At 45.6% G+C, this 21,644-nt stretch overlaps 1 protein-coding gene across 2 annotated transcripts in view; it reads left to right on the plus strand.

The window, feature by feature from the left end:
• Positions 1-8,900: 8,900 nt before the first annotated feature.
• pdgfab (platelet-derived growth factor alpha polypeptide b) overlaps positions 8,901-21,644 on the plus strand; it is a 23,286-nt gene continuing 10,542 nt past the window's right edge. For both annotated transcript variants that reach the window (XR_004502662.2, XM_033645182.2), the window contains exons 1-4: positions 8,901-9,556; positions 10,799-10,895; positions 16,664-16,798; positions 18,044-18,234. Coding sequence is in view for 1 of the 2 variants with exons in the window: in XM_033645182.2 (XP_033501073.1) it covers positions 9,494-9,556; positions 10,799-10,895; positions 16,664-16,798; positions 18,044-18,234 (486 nt within the window). In the remaining variant the exon portion in view is untranslated. The remainder of the gene's footprint in view (positions 9,557-10,798; positions 10,896-16,663; positions 16,799-18,043; positions 18,235-21,644) is intronic.

Consider the following 21,644-nt stretch of genomic DNA (forward strand, 5'->3'; position numbering starts at 1 on the left):
TCCAAGAAGACAATAAAATTACCTCAAAGAGACACAAAGAACCTCATTAAAACACTAAATTACGGCAAGGACACCCAAACAACTACAAAAGCATACAAAAACACACCACAAGGAGAAACAAAATGACTACAAAGTGACACAATATGACCAGAAAGACAATAATATTACCTGAAGGAGACACAAAGAACCTAAGGAAGACACAAAACGTAAGAAAGGTGGTGGGGCCCTTTGCATATCTGTGCCCAGGGGCCCATTGTCTCATAATCCGCCCATGCTTGCAACCTCTCCTCATCTCCTCACTCCCTCGCTCCTTCCATCCAAGTCTTTCCTCTTCATCTCTGTCATAGATGTCACTCAAGGCAAGTCAAGCAAAAATCTCTCCTTAATCCCCCGATACAGAATCCTACCTCCTCCCACATGCACATCATCATCCCGGTCACCACTAGTTCCCCCATCTCCTGGTCCCTACACCATGAGTGGGGCAGCCTATGGCTAGTGAAAGACAAGGGGAGAAGGAAGGGTAAATAACGAAGTGAAAGCCCCATCTGACATGCCAATTGGTGTAATTATGGGCTTATAGGCTCCTATACATTTCTGAGGACAGCTTTGTGTGCCCCCACTGAGAGCTGGGCTTGTCTGTCATGTCTTAAGATGACTTGTCATTGGACCTGTGAGTGTTTTATAGTCTTATGAGGCTGCCTCTTGGACCCCACATCTACGTCTTCACTCTTGATATTAGTTTCTTGCTATTTGTTTGGATTCTCTGCAAGTCAAAGCCATTTCTTTCCGCTTGCCATCGATGCGTAATCCTATGAACTCTCATATGTTTATTATGAATATGTCCCCTGTATATGTTACGTTCTTTAATGTCCTTATTTCAGGGCCAGTTGCATGTAAGGCAATACCAGTCAGCTATTTTCCCACTGGCAACAACAGAAAGCGTACATTTGTGCCACTATAATGTCTGGGCTCTACACATAGACCTCGAATTTTCCTCCATCTCCCTTGGGACCGCAGTGAGACAGGGCAGCTCTGTCTCCCCCTGTCCCTTTCCACATCATCCTGTTCCGCCTTTGATGTCCCCCTTGCCAAGAGCCTGATTTGTGGGGTAGCCGTGTCCTCCCCTCCTAGCCTCTGAACCCACAGAACATGGGGACGCAGTGGGAGTTCCCAGTGTTTTGGGGGAGTTGGAGTGGAGTAAGGAAGGGGGAAGGTTGGGTCAGACCACCACAGAGCCAGGGAGACCCCTGTCTTCCTCCTTGCCGGTTCCCACCGCTCCCAACACGGCACACACATGTTGAAAAGGTCAGGTCTTGATAGACAACAGAGCACCGGCAATTACGCTGCTATTTCTCAGTGGCTGGAAGTCCCCCGTTTTCTGTGTGAGTGTGTGTGTGCAGAAAGAGAGGGTGGTTTTTTTTAAGTTCATAGAGAATAAAGAGGCAGTGTTTTAAGGGGAAAAGGAGCTGGGACAGGGGGAACTGCATGTAAGGACTTGTGCCCGAATTGCTTCATGTCTGTCTGTCTGTCCATCTGTGGAAATCGGAGAATGCGCATGAGAGAGTGCAGGTGTGTAAGTGTTAGTGCACAACTTTGTCTGTTCAGTGCAGATTCCCACACTCACAGCATGTGTGGGTCTGTTCATACCTGAGCTGCAAGTCCGATTTTGTGTCTCGTAATTTCCGTCTCACATCTGGAGCTGTGGCTTGCCGTTAGCTGCGCCCTCCATACTGTTGTGGTTGCAGGCTGCAGTCAGGAGTCCATCCCTGACCTAAATGATGGGGTCAGACCTCGGAGCCAGGCAGGAACGGGATGCTGAGGTTGCAAGGAACGTGCAAAAACACACATAAACTTGGATTTCTTCCAGCGTGTTCCCAGTATTTTCTCTCTTTGGTGTCATTTCTCTTTCGCACCGAACACCTATTTCTAGCTCTCTAAGGACGGCTTTCATGGAGGAGTACAGAGTGAGAAAGTTGAGGCAGAGTTATGACAAGAGCAGACCGCAGTTTGACAGATCTGGAGATCACACGGAGAGGATGCCGCGGTCCCTTAACAACTGAAGTGTGCCGCTGTAATGTATAATGTGTTGCAGCTGGAAGTTTGCCTCGCATACCTTGTACCACCGGCTTTGTGCATTTATGTGTGCATGTGCCATAATTTTTGATCCCGCAGGTTGACTCGACTACGCAGTTGTGACTTATGAAAGAGCATTTTTGGCACCGTGCCCTCTGAATACCTGCACACCTATAGTGCCTGAAAGGAAAAGGGGGTCCTGAGGGGTGCTGGGAGGCCCCACAGAGCACTTCATTCAGATTGCTATGCATGTTAGAGAGATGAAGGCCTGTAAATGGCTGCCAGTAATCGTCCCTATAAAAGAGCAGCTGCGTCCAGTTGTAAGTTGTAAGTAAGGCTGCTGTACTTGGCCTCCCTCCACTACTTAATATTCAGGAGAACAAGCGGTGAGAGTGTTTGAGTCTTTCTCAGCTGCTTGTTTATGCGTGTAGAGGTTGCCCTGGATATGCACTCTGCTCTGGATAATTTCCAAGTCCAATCTATATCGCTACCAGCCTGTGGAATGTACCTTTGCTCCTGGGAAATTTCACCTGAATTACTTACCCATGTGTGTGTACATGAGTAACCTAACCATAAAAGTCACCGCTGTCTCTAATGGGCCTATTACAAGACACGAGCGTGTGTCAAATAGCACACAGCTCCACACTAAACACATCAACACACAACCCACTAATGGAATCAACTTTGTCATCATAGACACTGATGAGCTAATTTGGGCTTTAGTTAACGGAGCCTAATTCTCCCCCGAGGAGGAGGGAGGAGATCACTCTGTAGTCTGCACAGGACCTGCTCCTTGTGTCCGTGACTCATGCGTGCTCATGATATCGCTGGGTGGCGGGGAGGGAGACACCAGGTTAAGATCTGTTGTTTGTTTCTCTGTTGCAAGGCAATCCACGCGGTCATCCACTCGGTCTTTGACATTATGAGGTGTCATAGAACAGGGATGCCCAGTGGAAAATATGTAACCGCTTTCATTGGAAAGGACATGTATCAGGTGCGGGTATCATAACTGTCGTGAATGTGTGTTTATCAGTGTATTGAGTTTCTATTGTCAGCTCTGCTATCTTTTTATGGTTCTGCAGCGCACTGAAGTGTGAGATTCTTTGCTTTCGTTGCAGGGTCGGAGTTCAGCTGCACTGGGATCAAGTTGAGATTGGGTTATGGATGATAATGTGTGTGTTAAAACACTTACTGTGCTGAGATACCAGGTCCTTTGCTTTGATCCTATAGGTGTCAGGACCGTATCAGACTATGGAAAATAAAACAATCACGGAGAAGGGACATTTTAGACAGAGCAAGATGAACGGTATATATTTACTTTTAACTTTGTTAACCAGATCTGACCTCTCAGGGTCTCTGTTTGGTCAGATATGATGATTAAATACCTGCATCTATCCAACACATTCTCACTCCGACCTCGTCACTTATCGACATTTAGTCATGGACTTTCCACATCCAGATATGACGTGAAAGGTCTGGTACGCTGTGTCAAGTTCTGCCTGTTACATGCATTGTCTTCTTTCAAAATACACACCAAATACAATATACCGTTTACATACAGTCTCTTTCAAAATAAACACACTACATCAGTACAACGACATGAATTGACGTTTTTTTTTTTTTTTGTCCAACAAGTAATGCACGTGGTTGGGTTTAGGCTACAAAAGACAAACTTTTGCTGCCTTTTGTTCTTTAGTTCTTGACTAGCCGTGTGTCATGCTGACATTAAAGGATGGCTTTTTTCATCAGTGTCTGACACCGCAGGTCACCGCCGCATCGCCGGATTTCGACAACTTCGGCGTGAAACCAGGTTGATCTATCGGGAACTGCCCATTGGTTTGACAGCCCATTGGTCCGACACAAAAACCACTTGGTTAGGGTTAGGAAAAGATCATGGTGTGGGTTAAAATGAAAAAGAAAATGGCAAACATATAAGCCGTGAGCCTGTGCCGCCTCAAGCCTTTCCCAGCTGACCCAGAGCTGGTTGTGGCGCACCATCAAGGCAGAAATACGCCCACCGGGAGCCGTTCAGCACCACGGACCGTTGGACTAATGGGATGTTGAACCAATGGGCTGTCGGACCAATGACATGGACCCGATCTATCTGGTTAAAGGTTGGACCAGGGAACTTGATGGAAACAAGTCTAGGCTTTTATCATTTTATATTATTCATACATTATATTTATTGTATATGTTATTTATCCACAGGTTCACCGGACCAAACAACCTGTCTACTAGAAATTATGTTTGTATGCTACTAACCTGCTTTCTTAATTACATGTTTTTTTTGCAACGCAGGATTACATTCAAAGATGTTTCTTACAGGTAATGAAACACCACATATGCTTCAGAAGGAGATGGCTGGGGAGCAGGGCAGGTGTAGAAAGTGTAGGAGTGTTACATCTGAACTTTGGGTTAGTGTCCAGACTCCTGTCTTAGATTTAGACATAAAAAATGCACTCTATTTCAGTTAGAGAAAGATCATAATTTAATTTGAATGTTAATAAAAAAAAAAGTGATAAACAAAAAATGGCGTAGTCACCACATGTGGATACTGTATTGCAAGACTGCCTATTCTGGTGCAAAACAACTAAAAATATGTTGTCTGTGAACATTTGCTAATATGTTCACTAGCAACATTTTTGCGACTTGCCAGATTTGTTGATTGAGCCCGCTCTCACTCCGAAGTTGTTGAAATCCGTGCTTGGGCAGTGGCTTGCAGCGTCAGAAACCAGTGACAAAATGTGTCCTTTAACATTGACATGATGCGTGGCCGGGTGCCATTATAGTTTAATGGTGCCTGGCGGCATCAGGGAGAAGCATGATGGGATAAGTGCGAAAGTTAAGGTGGTGAAAGTCTGAGTAGGGGTGGTGGATGGGTCCAACCAACATTGACTTTCACCTGAGAGAGTGGCGTTCAGGTCCTATAACATTCTAAAGGCAAACCCTGTTTTTTTTTTGTTTTTGTTTTTTGTCACGTCAACAACCAACGCATCCAGAGTACCTTGCATGTCATCTTTGGACGTGGAAAGTCCATGACTATACTGAACCAAATGATATAGCAGTATAATCCAAAGCAGGCTACCAAGGATGGGAGGATGCCTAATGAAAAGTCCAGACAGGTACTGTGATTAACATGGGACACATCTAAATTAAAAAGTCACCTTTGAGTCCATCTTCATTAGTTTATTGTGACTATGAAACTGATCTGACACTACACTTAACTGCAATTTGCCCAAAAATAAAACAGTCCCAGCTTAAAGATATAAAGTCAGGACTCTCCAAATGAGCATTACCGTCTCACCATGGAAATAAATGATAAGAACAGACACACTAAGAGGCACACTCCAATCCCCCAAAGGCAATGCAACTCATATCCACCACATTCTTCAAAAATTTCCCCCCATTTTTTCTATGCTTCTCTCACTGGGAACTATGTGTGGCCTTAGGGGGAAACGGGAGTCATCACCTCACTCGGAGAGCGTCCTCTCCGCAGCGTCTTTATGGCTAGATTTACTGTGCACCAGCATCTATAAAACCATTTAATGGGGTTAATGTTGTTAGGTACACAGACCTCAGTTGCCAGTAAACATGTTGCCTAATGGTTTACGCAGAAAAGAAGGAGGGAGAGAGAATGATTTTCTGATTTTGTTGTTTTAATGTCTTCTCCTTCCTCCAAACTGTATCTTTTTCTCTTTTGCTCAGTTCAGTTTGTTTCCCCCCAGTGTGTAAATGTTTTCATCCACCTCTACCATGCTCTCCATTTTATACTGTATGTGTGTCATTCTTATGTGTCTCAAGCTCAAGATTATTTTCTCCATATTATTATGGCTGAACGGTTTAGTGTGCAGGATTTAGGGGAAGATATTTACAGAAATGGAGTATGATATAATACATATGTTTAATTTAGTGTATAATCACTTGAAAATAGCCAAGAATGGACGAAACCAAACATGAGTCTAGATAGGGCCATTTGCGTTTTCGCTCTGGCCCCTCCACAACGAGCTGAACAGCATTGAAAAAACACAGATTTTTAATGTTAAACTGCTTTATCCAGTCTTTTTACTGTCTAAATCACCGGGTCCATTTATTTTGGAGAAGAAGAGACCTTTGCTGATAATTCGGCTCCTGGTAAAAACCTACTGAACGTCTGGATCTAAAGTCATCAGAGAAAAAAGGTGAGCACACATTAGCAGGTGCTGTGCTAGTGGCCTGTCCACCACAAGCCGAAAAAACAGTGTCGGAAAAATACTGATTTCTGAAGTGAAACGGCTTTATTGAGTGTATGAGACCTCTGCAGATAATTCGACTCCTGGTAAAAACCTCCTGAACTTTGAACACTGATGGAATTCTAACCAGGAGTTCATACTTGGCACATGGGAGAAGTTTCAGCTGGCTGCAATCTACAGTCCTCACCGCTACACTGCTCCTTTAAGGCATCATTTATAAGCACAATCATCAAAACACAAAGGACACATTAAAAAGGAAGAATGAGAAAGACACAACACATCATCCTCACCTGCTAGTTTTTCCTTTTACTCACTTCTTCACCCTCACGTTAGAAAAACAATCATTCTCTCCTCCTGGTCTCTCACCTCTTCCTCTCACTCCCACTTTCCCTCCATGATGCAAACCAACAAGACACATGATTCATGCATTTCAGCGAGGGTGCACATCCAGGTGGGGAGGCTGACCTCTGATGTCACTATGACAACACTGCAGATCATAATGAACCTGCCTGTCACCAGTCTGTGTTAGTCATTTTACCATATCACATACTTTAATACACAGTTCCTCATGCAGCTGAGGACTTAGTGCCATGCAATAGGGGTGAACGGGGTTGGTTGTCACATTCATTAGATCTCCCTCTCCCCTCCTGTTAAGAAATGTTGGCACTGAAATTGTTAGAATTGGGGTCAGAGGTCACCTACGGGGTCATTTCAGGAGTAAGGCACTTGACATTGAGGTAAGAGGAGTGTTTTTCATGTCAAAATGTAAGTATCCAGTTCTTCTGAGTGACTCCTCTCAGCTTTTACATGATGGGTTTATAATAATTGCATGAGTAGTTCAGCAAAAGGTGGATTTCTAGACTTTAAAACATCAATTTAGACTCTATAATCACTTTCTGGGTTACCATAAATATGGTCATTTCCTGATATTGACCTATTTTCTTCACATAATTGATGCCAATTAACGTAATGAGAAAATGTTGCATGACTGCACCATGGTAATTAATGGATTACTGGACATCACAAACATGGACTTAGACTAACCCTTCCATTACACATTGAAAGGGAATCTATTAAGAGAGCCAGGTCTCGCTCCGAAGTCGTCGAAATCTGGCGCTTGGGCAGTGACATTTGGCGTCAGAAACAAAGCAAAAAAGGCGTCCTTTAACGTCGGCATGATACGCGGCCAGTTGCTGTTATAGTTTAACAGTGCCCAGCGGCGTCGGAGAAATGCTGCGAGACAAGGACAAAAGTTAACGTGACAAAAGTCCGACTGGGGTGAGTGGGATGGGTGGTGGATGGGTCCAACAAACACAGACTTTCACCCGAGAGAGCAATATTTGCGTCCTGTAAGATTCCTTAACTTAACCACGTGTTTTTGAAGGATTCAGATGAAAGCAAAAAGTGTGACAATCAACCCCATTCTCCCCTAATTTTAAAGAAGAGGCTTCAGTAAATGGCTTCAGCAGAGGGACATTTTTTTCTAAATAAAAATTATTACATTCATTTTAAAGCACCGGTACCATCCTGAAATGAACTTCACAGGCCTATTAAAATAGTGACATTAATTACTCCACCAGCTGCTGGAGCGCTTCCTCCATGCAGCATTTCCAGCCACAACGCCCTCAGGCCGGCCTCGCGCTCTGCGATCCAGCTGAATGGACAAGGTGGAGGGAGAGACCACCTGGTTGGCTGACCTATGGCTCCCTGCTGATTGTCACCTCTGGCTGGTAATGTGTGTGCACGCCGTCTCTGTCTGTGTCTCCGCTCCTGTTGGTATGTCTCGTTTATCAGGCCCTCGGGCTCTCCTCCCAGACCTCCCAGCACAGCACGGCCTCCAGCTTCCCCACGACAAGTTAAGACCAGTCTGTTGTTAACCTGCTGTTAACTAGTTGCTTCCTGTGGCCCCCAAAATCATGCCCACACACACACGGGTGTAAAATGGGCGTCATCTATGTCATCATAATGTACATTTACAGACATGTTTACATATTTCCATGCGCTTAATGAGCAGACATGATATATAAATGGGTTTTTAACTCAAAGGCACAAAGAGATCTCATCATCATGACACATCTTGAGTCACCACCGTCATCACTTCCATGATAATGATCACCATCTTCTACATTTTGCTCAAAGTTGATTACATCCTGAAAATCATCCTGAGTGATTTAATAAAAAATGTAATCACTGACTTCCCCTGATCCTTATTTGTGTTACAAACAAAGCTAATTATTAACAATGAGGAATGAGGACAGTGTCTTATCTTCATCAGCATCCTCATCCTTTCTGTGTCTCACTTTGTCCATAATTATTGGCATCCTTTCCAACAGGTGATAATCAGTCATCAAACACAGCCTTAATCTCTGCATGAGCTCTTTGCTGAGGGGCATAGCCTACACACACACACACACACACACACACACACACACACACACACACACTGAGGGGGGGATGGGGACATGCTCTTGAGTCTTAAGTCATCCAACCAGCCAACCAGCTCCCCTCGCTGAATAGATGCACGATCACCGAAACGCGAGGGGAGGCGCAACGGGCACGGAGCTGCTGGCTGTCTATATCCAGCGGCTCAGAGGCGCTCTGACTCCATTCACTCCAGAGTCCTACACAGTTAAGGACCTGTGCAGACTGCTGCAAGACAGACTCTGGATAGCACAGCACGGACAACTTTCTCCCCTGTGATTTTTCTCCCCAAGAGGATCTGCACGTTTGGATTATATTTCTCCACGACTATTAAATACCATCATAGAAAAAAAGTCTTAATTCTGTTTAAGTTGAACAGCCGCGCTTCTTGCTTGATATTTCACTAAAGTGGGGGTGAAGTTTGAAGCTTGTTTTGTTTAGAGGGTGAAGGACAAGTGCAATGCGCTTCAGACTTGTCTCATGGGAATGTCCCACTTGCGCTTGAGGAGCTATGCCGAGCTGCCGCACAGATCTTGTTCAAGAGGACGCAGTCCAATGTGAATAAGTCAACGTCCAGCCTGTTCAGCCCTTTTTCATAGTTAGAAGCAAGTGCAAGACGGAGTCTGATTGAGCCCGCGTAGCAAGCTCTGACACCCCGGCTCCTCTCCCAGAGGGGATGGTTGTGGATCCTGTGGGGCCAGGAGCGATTCTGCGGCTCCTACAGAACACCACCTTTTTCTTGTTCGGGGTTAAATCTAAATTAAAGGGAGATGAGAGCCGCACTTTGTTACTTCCTGCTGTGGACGACGTACCTGCTGCAGGCCAGCTCTGAGGTAAAGTTACCAGGACGGATAGACTGTGTCCCTCTGGTGCCATGTCACACGCAGTGGTGCGGGGTTTTATTCCTGTGAGGGTGCAAAGTTCCAGCAACACACCGCAACTTGATGCCCAGAGACAGAAAACTACAGAGCAATATGTTTGAATTTAAAGCCTGTAATTAGGTTGGAGATAAGATTATGAGCTTACTTAATTTAAAGCAATGCTTCATTTGAATGAACACACTCTAAGGGCAGGTCAGATTAAGAGGCTATTATAAGAACAGGGTGAATATATGAAATCATATTTTCAAGAGTGAGCAAACACCATATCAGCTCCAGTTACCATGAGGGTCAGTGACTACGCGCTTTTGAGCACCAACATCGCGTCGTGCACTTGGACGCACATCGTAGTTATTTTTGGTTTTTGTGCCAAATTTGTTTGTAGCCCGAGCCAACTGGGCAAACGTTTTGGTTGGGCTAAGCGCTTTCATGGGAACCGCTGCGGGCGATATAAATAGCCACTGTTCCTGTAAGGCTGCACGGTTTGCTCAACTTGAGGTGCTTGCAAGACCGCAACAAGTGCATGGTGTGGCGAGCTGCCGTTCACACGGGCAGAGAACAGTGCCAAAGTCCTTTAGAAAAATAGACGGTTTAATGTTGTTTCACCTAACAGCAGGGGGATATGATTAATAAAACAATTATTAAAGTCGATTTGAGCTCATTGGCATCTATTTAATAATTCGGCATCCCATTAATAGTCAAAGCAGTGGTAATATTAACTAATTTTCACGTTTCATGATAGAGTTCTCATAATCATTGACCTGCATGTCAGGTAAAGGCAGTGGGGTTCTTTAAAACGAAAATAGATATTTTACAGGGAAACTGTGCTCAATCTAATCTCATCTGGGTGCCGAATTCACCACGGGACCCCAATAAAAAATATCTGATATATTGTTCTTCAGTCATTTAGTTTTGCCCCCGTGCAAAGCACTCTCTACCTAACTTGTCTAATTTCTAAAGGAGGTTCAGCGCCACCTTCTCCCCGTGCATAGGGGGGTTGATCTGCTGGTTGTAGTTGGCACATAGTTGCAAAATTGTTCTCGCACTGATCTTCCTGGTGCTTGTTTAAACCCAGCACGTTTACTTATACAGGCAAACAATTACACACACGTTTTGCCACTGACCCGACACATCTCTAACCTTCATCTCTTGTTTATTTTTTTTCTCCTGTCGCCCCCCCCACCGCCCCCTGTAAAGGAAGTGGAGTTTCCCCAGGAGCTGATAGACAGACTGTCCCACAGTGAAATCCACAGCATCAGCGACCTCCAGCGGCTACTGGACATTGACTCCGTAGGTAAATTCTGCCTCTTGATACTTTTACCCACAGTTACACTTTTAAGCCATGATGCTCTGGACGTTGTTCCACACGTGACACTGCTGTCGTTGATGTGGCAACACGTAGTACAGGGTGGTCCGAAAAACAGCTGCGCCATGATTACATAAGCAGGATGCCTTTATTAGCTGTAGAATTGTGTTCTATTGTTGCATCACTTTTAAATATAGCTGTCTTACTTACCTGGTATGGGGACTTTCCATTTATATATGTGTGTGCTGGCTTGAGGATGAAGTCAAATAACTATTGCATAAATGTATACAAAGGTCATTATCTAAAAGAGGCACCGTCTAAATTAAGATTCCAATATGTTATTTCCACGGCCTGGGAAAGTACAATCAATATTTGTGTGTCTCAAAGCCAGAAACCAGAGGAGTAAGTCTCAAACGTGTGATGTCATCAAGTATAAAGTCTGGAGCTGCTCCATGAAAGATGAATGGGACACATCCCCCTTAATATTAAGAGCATGTGCATTTGACCACCCCCCAAAATGACAAAGTTTTGACAAAATTATAGACATGTACAACATAAATTGATGCATGAAATTAAGTGTTTGATGGTGAAACCCTCTGTTTTACATGTGTTCCCCCAATGCTGGAACAAAACCTACACCCTTGGACATAAGTAAGCTGATGTTTGAGTGGCACTTGATCAAATAAGATGTGGAGACTTTGCCTATCCTGCAGCTTCAGTGGATTTAGTGAACAAACAGGAATACCTGTTGTTTTGGCACATTCTGCTAATTACACTGAGCAGGGAATCAGTGAAACTATGACTCCAGCATTGCACAGGAGGGATCTGTGCAGCTTAGCGCAGCCCTGGCGTGCGTGACAAAGCAGTAACCATGAGAGGTGCGTCTACTGTACACATGTGACAAAGATGGACTTTCACTGGCAGGCTTTTTTTTTTTTTTTTTGCAAATATTCGTTCAGCTGCTGCAATAAAGTGACTTTATAGTGACCACATATGCCACATGTGTTGCCCTGTAAACAGAGACAGCGGCTCGCAGGTCAGGCGAGCTTCTTCAGCTTCAGGTTCTTGGAGGTGCTGCTTCTTCTTCTGTGGCGGCGGTCCGGTCTGTCTCGGGCTGTCTTAGATTAAGTTACAGTGGTGCGCTGGAAGAAGCTGTTTGCCTTCACATGAGCCTCTATTTACACAGGCTGTGGCCATATATCAAATTCAGGGCTCTCTCCTGAAGATTTGTTGATGGAAATAGGTAATTACTAAATTTGCTTTAACAGTAAATGATGTAAGCTACCTCGCTGGTCATAGCTCATTAGCAGCCTCAACACTTAAATTCTGCAAAGCAACATTAGGAGCGGAGAAGTACTCTTCTGTGTAGCCAGTGCTTTTCTGACGGACGTGTCAATTAGGGCCACAGTAGTAATAGCCTCACATCATGCGTGTGTTTAATTTGTTAATTCACAATCAAATCAACCTGCTCTCCACAACAGTAATCAGCTCACTATATGCTGGGCCTAGAATAGATCCCTGGAGCGTCTCTAGCATGAGAAGAGGTGTTTATAATTGAATTAACATGTCTTTCTTCAAACAGAGGAATGTTTCGTGGGGTAACAGTAGTAGGCTGATTATTATTACGAGGACATAAATCTGTCTGACGGCCGGCTCGGCGGCCCAGGCCAGCCCATTAAAAGACCTTTGACGCCAGCCGGAGGGGTATTTTCAGAGCTTTTGTTGCAGATGGCTGGGACAGTAAAGCTACCAGTATAGGCCGGACTGTACACGGCATAGCATGTCAATAAGGGAAGTTGAAAGGAGAGGTGTCTATGAGGTGTTGCTTTAAACCTTTGAACATGGAAGATCTGACATGTTGTGTTTTGAAGGTCACAGCCAGGAAACCCTTGATTATTTTGTTTTAGTCGTTATCACAGTGTTTTGTTATTATCTGAGATCTCTTGTCACTGGAGAGATGACTCTATAACTCAGCCTGAAAGGACATACATATGTGTGACTGAGGATTGCTGGGAAGGCCTGCGGGGCCTTATCTCGCGGCTGTGTGTTTCACGCAGTGTGAGTCTATGTGTTCTGCGAGGATGGTGTCTTCAGCTTGACTGACAGATGAGATGACCCTGCTGAAGTCTGCAGATGGCTGTCTGGCCCCTGAGGTGCTCCTCTCCTCGCTTTTCCTCTTCTCCAGCCCTGTCTCTCTCCTTAGGCGGCCCCTCGGCCTGCCTGCTCTTATCTCTCTCAGTGAAGGACTTTGACAGAAAAGGGAACCTGACTCTTGGCATGGGGCAGAGGTGGAGGAGGGAGCAGGAGGATTCTGGAGGTTGTATTCCTGCTACACTTCACTCAGAAAGGCTGTAAGTTGTTGTGCAATCGGCTTTGTTTCCGACAAGCTGGCAGAGTGTTTACCTCTGGTACAGTTGGCAGCACTTCCGATGAACCTCCAGTGCTGCAAAAACAAAGTTATTGTGCTTCCCACCACCTTTCACACCCAAAGGGACGACATTTTGCACACATGACCTAAACTAAATTTTTGTCAACTCAGCCATGTAACTGTTGACGATGAAGAAGCAGGGAGGAGACGGAGAGAGAAGAACTATGGATGGAGGCACTTATTACAAGGAGTCAACAACATGTTGGCTGATTGTACAAATAGAGGAAGAAAGAAAGAGGAGGAGGAGTAAAGGGAGGGAGCCGAGGCCCTCAGCTAATGGAGGGAGTAATTTGCGAGTCATGAAAGCCTGATTCATGGCGAGAGACTGTCTCCTGTCCTCTTTTCTCTTGTCTCAGTTTGGCTCCGGGTGTGTTATTACTTCTTAGTCACCTGGAACTAACAGAGGAGCAAACCCCTCACTCTTACCTATTATTTTTTTCCTGCATCTCCCTGCCCGATCACTCTGATCGCCTCCTCACCCTGTGCTCCTTCTAAAGAAAACACCAACAGAAAGGTCCTTTTATTGTGCTGAGAAAAGGACTCCGCAGCCCATGAAGGACTTCTTTATGCCCATGTCAGCTCTGACACAAACTGTCTCCGGGTGGTCACCGGTGTGACGCCCTCCCTCACTCCTGTCCTCTCCTGACAGGGGGAGATGAAGAGAGGGATAGGTGTGGTGGAGCGAGAGGAGGCACAGTGGGAGTTCTGTCAGTGACCCGCAGTGTTAAAAGGTTGTCAGGTAGGAAAGTCAGCCAGCTGTCACAATGAGTCCGCCTGACAGCGCAGACAGTGTAGGTGGAGAGTCTGTGCGAGATATATACAGTATGTGTAGGTGCAGGGGTGTCGTAGCGGGGGGAAAGTGGGACTGATTACCTAGGGCCTGGAATGAAAAGTTTGGTCACAGGCAAAATCTACAATAACTAAGCCTCTTATGATGATATACAATCAAGCCAATGAGAGCACATCATTGTCATGTCCTTTAAAAACTAAATATGTTAAGTTTTGCTAATTTCATTAATTTTGCTAATTTCAAACTCTTCCATAAATGCCTACATCATCAGGCTCCCCAGGTGCTCAGTGACCTTAGAGCTTCTGGCTCAGTAACATGTGGAGCAGCCAGTGGGAACTGTAAGGTTCCCCTGTGTACATCCTCATTTGGACAAGCAGCTTTTTCTGTCCGTGGAATTCTTTCTTCAGAACTCAAACTGGATCCTGATTTTGATCACTTTAAACTCAAACTGAAACAGTTTCTGAAGCGGGATCACTTATGCAGTCATGACTAATTCGGTGCTTCCTATTCTATGGTGCTAATTATGCGTCTTGTATTGTACTGTCTGTATTTCTACTGTTGTTTGTACTTTGCACTGTGACTTTGTATAAAAAATAGTGGAAGCTTCGTGGGGCCGTCACCCGGTCAAGGCACACAATGGTTTAGTCTGCTCCCGCACTACACGCAGGTAGAGCTGAATAAGCTGCTGCTGGAGCGCCAATGTAGACGTCTTTTCCCAACAAAGGGAAATAGAGTTTCCAAAAAAGAAAAGAAAGAAAGAAAGAAAGATAAGAAAAAGATGGAAAGCAAATTGTCTTTGCATGAGAGAGACATGGATCAAGAGAGGAAGGGCAGGGGGCCCACAGAGACTGTTTATCCATAGGGCCTGGAATTTGGTGCTACTGCCCTGTGAATGTGTGTCTGTATGCTGACTGATACTGACTGATAGCTCAGTCGTTTATAGAAATAATTCACGACCCAAAGGACCATTTGTATATCAGTAAGTATGTAACGTATTTCTCGCATGCCTCCATGGTGAACCAAGAATCCAAAAAGGGAGAACATTAAACAACAGCAAAACTATATTGATACTCTTATACAACTCATGCAGTATAATCCAAGTCTCATTTATCCAGTCGTATGCTCAGTTCTTCCCAAACAGACAGCCCTTTTTGGTGTGACTTCAGTGTTTTAAAGGGATTGTTCGGACTCAGCATAGTCACACAATAAAACAAACTACCTACTCCTTTAACTCCAGGCCCCAGCTGCAGTCAGCACTTCCCTTCTGAGGACCTTTGGTTCTGGGTCGCTGGCTGTCTGACTGACTGCTAGACAGACTAGAAGGAAATTCTCTCCACTCTCACCAAGGAGCAGACTTGGGGAAAAAAGGCATCCAAAAGCAAATAAACAACCAACCCCAGAGGTGGATCGTGTATAGGTAGAGGAAATCCCTTCAGATGACTCTGGTCAGAGCACAAAGGAGCTGCATGAGTGGAATGTGTTTGCCTGTGGCTAAGCTTTGTTGTGATCGTGTACATTGGGTTTTAGCATGTTATGGAGGATAATAAGAGGAGTTTGTGTAGTGTGTCTTTATGTGAAGCCTACAGGTGTAGGACTGTGTAAGCCAGGTGGGTGGGTATGCCGTACCTACAGACAGGTAGACCCACCCACTTAGCAAACACTCACATACTCTGCTCTTTGGGAAAGGGCAGGATCCTGCGAACAAGCTTTATCACTTTATAGCTGCTCTGGCACTCTTCTGTAATCCACCTCATTCTGGGTGGGGACCAAAACAAGCAAGCTTTATCAGATGACCATGACTGTGAATAAGCTGAGCTGGCTATATTAGACAGGGGTTAGGGAGTCTTAAGGAGCTACCACTGCAGCATAACAAAACGTGTACTTTTCCAAGCCACTGAATGATTGAAAAAGCAAACATTTTCAGGTAAATGAGAGACACGAAACCACTAATTAGGTGCAGGGATAATGGCAGCTGAGTACCACCTGTCAAATGACCACTTTAGTCCGCTGTGTGTCTGGTTGTTTTCGAAAGAGCATGCTGACTCACCTGCGTCTAGATACTTTATTCCTGCTGGGAAAGTTCAACCAAATGAGTGAGTGAGGCTGACACACAAAGCTTGCAATTACACAGAGGTCTGTGTAATACGTGCCTCCTGGCTGCATCATGTGTACTCTGGACTGTTTACCTCAATTTGTGACATCATCAGCAGTCGCCCCCTCAAGCCAGCACACTGAAGGGAACCCCAAGCCCTTCAGGGAATCAAAGCATGTGTGACATGCAGCACAAGAAGCCAGTAGGGAAGTTACCATCTCATTATGGTTGTGTGACTAACCGACACATTGTTAGTTGTGGAAGGGGGTATAAAAAAACATCAGTAGCCGTCTGGTGAGGCCTAGCAAGCCGTCCGCCACAGTCAACACTGTTAAAGCTGCAGCCACGATCAACAGATCAGTAGTTTATTGGCTGAAAAAGCTTTTTGTGTTTGCTTCTTCTCCATGTGTGACATCATTAATGTGGCTGCCTTCTGTTTTGATGAGGTACGGGAAACAATGTCATCGAGGAGCCCAAGCACCACAAGCACCACAACCACCATAAGAACTACTCCCATCATCATGGTTACTACAATGACCTGAAGAGCTCCCAGCTCCACAGCCGACGCAAGAGGAGCATTGGTAAGACTGAATGAAGACTATATGTTTCACTGTGCGGCTCAGAGGTTGCATCATGATTACATGTGGCGCTATGTACATCACAACTTGGCACAACTTACTACAGTGTCACAATGCCCTAAAAATAACCTCTACAGTATGTTAAATATCAACCCCCTGACATGTGAGTACTCAGGAGATGAAACCGATCACTTTACACTAATTTCAAACAAAGCTAATAGTTAGTGGCATTTATATGGCTTTTTGTGGATAAAAGGAACCCTAATGAAGACGTCTACCCAGCATTTATGGCAATCAAGGAATCATGAGAAACGAGACTGGTGTGTGAGGTTGACGAGGACGTCTGACATGAAGCCTTTTAATTGGCCAGAGGCTTGCAGATCTAAGACACACGCGTCAGGAGAGAAATATATCCTTGAGCGTGGAAATTCCAGGCATTCAGGGCTCAAGTTGCAGCTCGCCTGGGCTCTCAGTCAGATTTCTTCATAAAACGCCACGCGGTACGATATCTGATCGAGGCATGGAGAATACCATGTAGTGCACGATGTGTGTGTTAAGACTGGCTGCGTGTTTTGCACATCCCTCCCAGCAGCACAGCATTTAAAGCAGCGCAGGATGAAGTGCCTGGTTGTGTTTCATATATGTGTGCCATATCAGAAGTGTATGATACAGTGTATCATTTTGGCAGCTGTCCACAAAAGCCCTCACGTTCTGTGCATGCACATATCATCTTTACGACGTAGTGGTATCATACTGTACGCTCTGTGTCACATCTTTAGGTTAGGGTGCCTGTCAGAGCATTAAATCTGAAATGAATGCTTACTGCCTGCCTCTTTTCACTATGGCCTACAGGGTCAAAGGCCATTATTAGATTTCCCACCCGCGGACATAAAGGTTTTCTGGCCTAGTCACGCTGCATTAACCCCAGTGAGGGTTTTGAACAAAGGAGCAGTCTCTTTCTGTCTCACCGACTTGATCCCAAAGCTCCTTAGCTGATATGAGATCAGCTTTTTGGATAGTCTTCTTAACAGCCTTAAAGAAAGTTGGGTGTGATCTGAGGTAAGACGAACAGCTCCCACATCAAGTGAGTCATCAAATAACGAGCAGTAAAGGAATGCATGAATGCAGCTGGGACTGAATTACAACAATACATCAGCACGCGCCGCTTGCATTTGGAAAATGTGTCACTGAACACTCATGCAGCCCGAGTGCATTTACTGGACTCCTTCTCCCCGTCTTTTCTTCCAGTGGAGGAGGCGGTCCCGGCGGTGTGTAAGACGCGGACGGTGATCTACGAGATCCCCAGGAGCCAGGTGGATCCCACGTCTGCCAACTTCCTGATATGGCCGCCCTGTGTGGAGGTGAAGCGATGCACGGGCTGCTGCAACACGAGCAACATGCGCTGCCACCCTTCCCGCAAGCACCACCGCACCGTTAAGGTAAGACACACACACACACACACACACACACACACACACACCTGTACTGTTGCACTGCAGAAAAGACATGCCTTATCCTTACAGTCAAATCAAGGTTACACAATATCATAATCACCTCATTTATTCCAGAGGCACACCCACATTCACTTCCACTACTTTCCCCCTCACTGAGTAAATCATATGAGAGGTAAGGGTTGGGTAAACCTGCCCTCCTTCACGCTCTTTTTCTTCACAGCTCCTCTTCATTTCAATGCACCCCTCTCTTCTGAGCCTCCTTGGCCAGTACCCAAATAGTGGCCACCTTACCTCCACTGCCCCCTCCCTTCTCTCCTTCCATTACAGCCGATCACCAGCCTCTCCCCTCACCACTCTATCCCATGTTTGGCGAGAGGCCAGCGCGGCTGTGCCAGGACAGCGGGAGGGAAGAAGAGAAGGAGCGGAGAGAGAAGACAGGGAGGGAGGGAGGGTTGCTGGCACCTTCAGCCAGGACATCTGTTGAAGGGTTGACCAGAGAGGGATGCTCCTGCCAGATATAAGACAGAGAGAGAGAGGGAGAGAAACAGTTTCCTGTACCTTGAGAATGTCCCGAGTGTCACCGGCTACTGCACAGCTATTCCTCCGCTCTCTGTTTGTTTGGCTCTTTGTCTTTTCTGGAAGCAGGGAGCCTGGAGGAGACAAGGTGACAGAGAGACAGAGAGAGGGGTTGCACTGTTCTCAGAGGCTCTTTGGCATCGGCAGCTTGAAAACATGTCCTTCTGTTCAGGATCAGAGGAGACACCATGGCTGGAGCTGAGTCGTATTTCTGCTGTATTTACACTACAGACTGTTAGCCGGTGCATGGCTCCGTTTGGAGGTATGGGAGTTATGTGCTCTGTTCTGTAAGAGACAACCAGGGCATAAACAGGATAGCCTGGAACACTCTGCCTTTGTTTGTATTTCTCTTTGAGTCTATCTCTGGACTCTGTTGTCTCTTTAATCATTGTGATCTTGACCGGCCATGGGCACTGAGACATCATGCAGGGTTTTAAAGATGCCGTCTCAATAGACCAGAAGAGTAATAAAACAAATACCAACCGGGCCTACCTCCTTCCCCTCGGCACACTGGCACAGGTCAGAGAGATTTCAGTATTCTCCTCTTTTAGAGGAGAGTAGAGTAGAGACAGTAAGGCTGCACTGACAAGACGGCCATTGTAGGGCGCAGAGCACTGCATCCAGGGCACAGGGTTTATGGTCAGAGATGCTGACTCACAGTGCGGCGGGAGCTCTGATATACAGCACAACCCTGTGTGTCTGTCTGCATGCAAGCTCGTCTGTCTCCCTGTCTGCCAGACGGTCGGTGCCTCAATAGGAGCTCTGTCTGTGATCACAGTGAGGAGGACGGGATGGAGAGACACCGACGAGGGCACACAAGACACTATAAGGCTAGATTCAGTTATTCCCGGAATGTCGTGATCCATGCGACTTTGTCTGTGTCCCCCTGATGACACTGAGGACAAAATGAGCCCACAGAGTGGAGAGGGACCTTCAGGCGTGGTGGGCAGGGATTCACCGGGGAGGGGGGGACGTTTTTCCATGCAGTTCTAGCCGCAAGCGAGGGGGGCCGAGAGGCGTCGTATCCCTGGAAAGGTCATTCATCAGGGCTCGCTCCGGTCAGGAGACATTCACCACATTGTGTGTGAGAAACATTGTCTCATGCCAAGATTTTTTTTTTCTGTCAGTCCTCTCAGCAAGTTAGTCTGAATAGGGGTTCAGTTTGTGCTTCTCCCTCCGTTTATTAGAAAGCTAAAAATGTTGCCCGTCTACCCTGAGCCTGACTTGTTTTCCTTCTGCTGGCCAAGGATGGGAAAAGAACACACTCGCTGTGTTTCTTTCCATCTCATGCCACTATGCATTTGTCCAAATGCACCTTTATTTATTTATTCCCCCTCTTCTGTTTCTCTCCCTCTTTCCTTGTTTATGCTATAGACCCAAAAAAAAGGAAAAAAAGAAAAGAGAACGGGTCTATGCAGGCCCCGTACTGTACAAGCCTGTCCTGTTCAGTGGCGGGGTAATAAAAAAAAAGACAACTTTAAATAGGACTAGCCTGAGGGAGGAGAAGGGGCAGATCTTAAAGTCACTCTTTTTCCTGGTCTCCCTTTTCCCCTGCTTTCATTCTTTTGCATTTTTCTCGAACCTCTCTTGCACGTTAGTCCATCCTAGTGTCAAAGTATCGCTGAAACTTTGTGTGCGTGTGCAGGTTGCATTTACATTGTTGACGCAGTAAATGAGAACGGTGTAAAGATAAGGGCCATTAGGTTCAGTATTCAGAAAAGGGATTAAGTGAAAGAGGGGGAGATTAAAAGAGAGACAGAACGTTGGGGAAACAGACAGGAGAGAGGCAAACTGAATTCTTAATGAGTTTTTATGTATTCAGACACTATCATCCCAGCATTCCTTTTACTCCTCCTTCACCCCCATCCCACCTCCTTTTGCACTTTCGATGACACCGCATTCACTCCCCCTATCCCCAGCATCTTGGCTCTGCCCTCTGTTTTCCATCCAAGTGATTCCTCCACATTTTTACTCTTTTCATTTTAGTGTTTTATCACAGAGGGCTGGCAGGACATTTTGGCCATTGCCTTTTTTGTGTCCCGGTGTTCTGAGAGTCGTTACAATCTAGATATGACATGAAATGATGTGAAAAAAACTTTGAGTTTCGTGTCCTCAACAAGTCATAATGCACTCTTCACCAAATGTAATGCTGATTTTACTTTTCAAAAGCCATAAAAGCTTTTTAAAATGTGCATATATTTGGTTAATCCTGCACATTTTGCACTTTATCTTTGGGCTTGGGGGAAGTAAATTTGCTAGGATATCGAAGACATGACCTTCTCTGTCTTACCCTACATCTGATTGACTTAGCGTGACATTCTTGCCCTAACCAATCACGCTCCTCTTGCCTAAACCTGAACAAGCCAGGCAACGAGCACTAGCCAGTCGGAGGAGAGTAGGGTGGGTCATGCCTTTGCTATCCTTGGATTTGCAAATTTGCATTGGCGAAGGCTCAAGTCCAAGTGAGGTCATGAAACATTGGTGTTTAAGTCCAAGTCTAGATGCACGCAGAAGTCAAGTCTAAAGTCATCATATTTGTGACTCCAAGTCCAAGTCAAGTGACTCGAGTCCACACCTCTGAGAATGAGCATATCCATGGCACAAGACAAATTCTTTCACACTCCTTTTGTCTCCTACTCTTATACTCTCTCCTGTCGTCTTTCACCTCTGTCTCTTGTATTCCTTCTGTTCATCCTCCTCAGATCTTCCTCTCTGTCTGCTGACAGCTGCAGCTGTGTCCAGTGCTTCTGATGGTTTTCTCAGTGCTTTTGGCTCCGAGGCTTGCTAGACGAACTCGCTCGTAAAACAACTGTCAATTT

The sequence above is a fragment of the Epinephelus lanceolatus genome, chromosome 18 (genome assembly GCF_041903045.1).
Source record: "Epinephelus lanceolatus isolate andai-2023 chromosome 18, ASM4190304v1, whole genome shotgun sequence".
Classification (NCBI taxonomy): Eukaryota; Metazoa; Chordata; class Actinopteri; order Perciformes; family Serranidae; genus Epinephelus; species Epinephelus lanceolatus.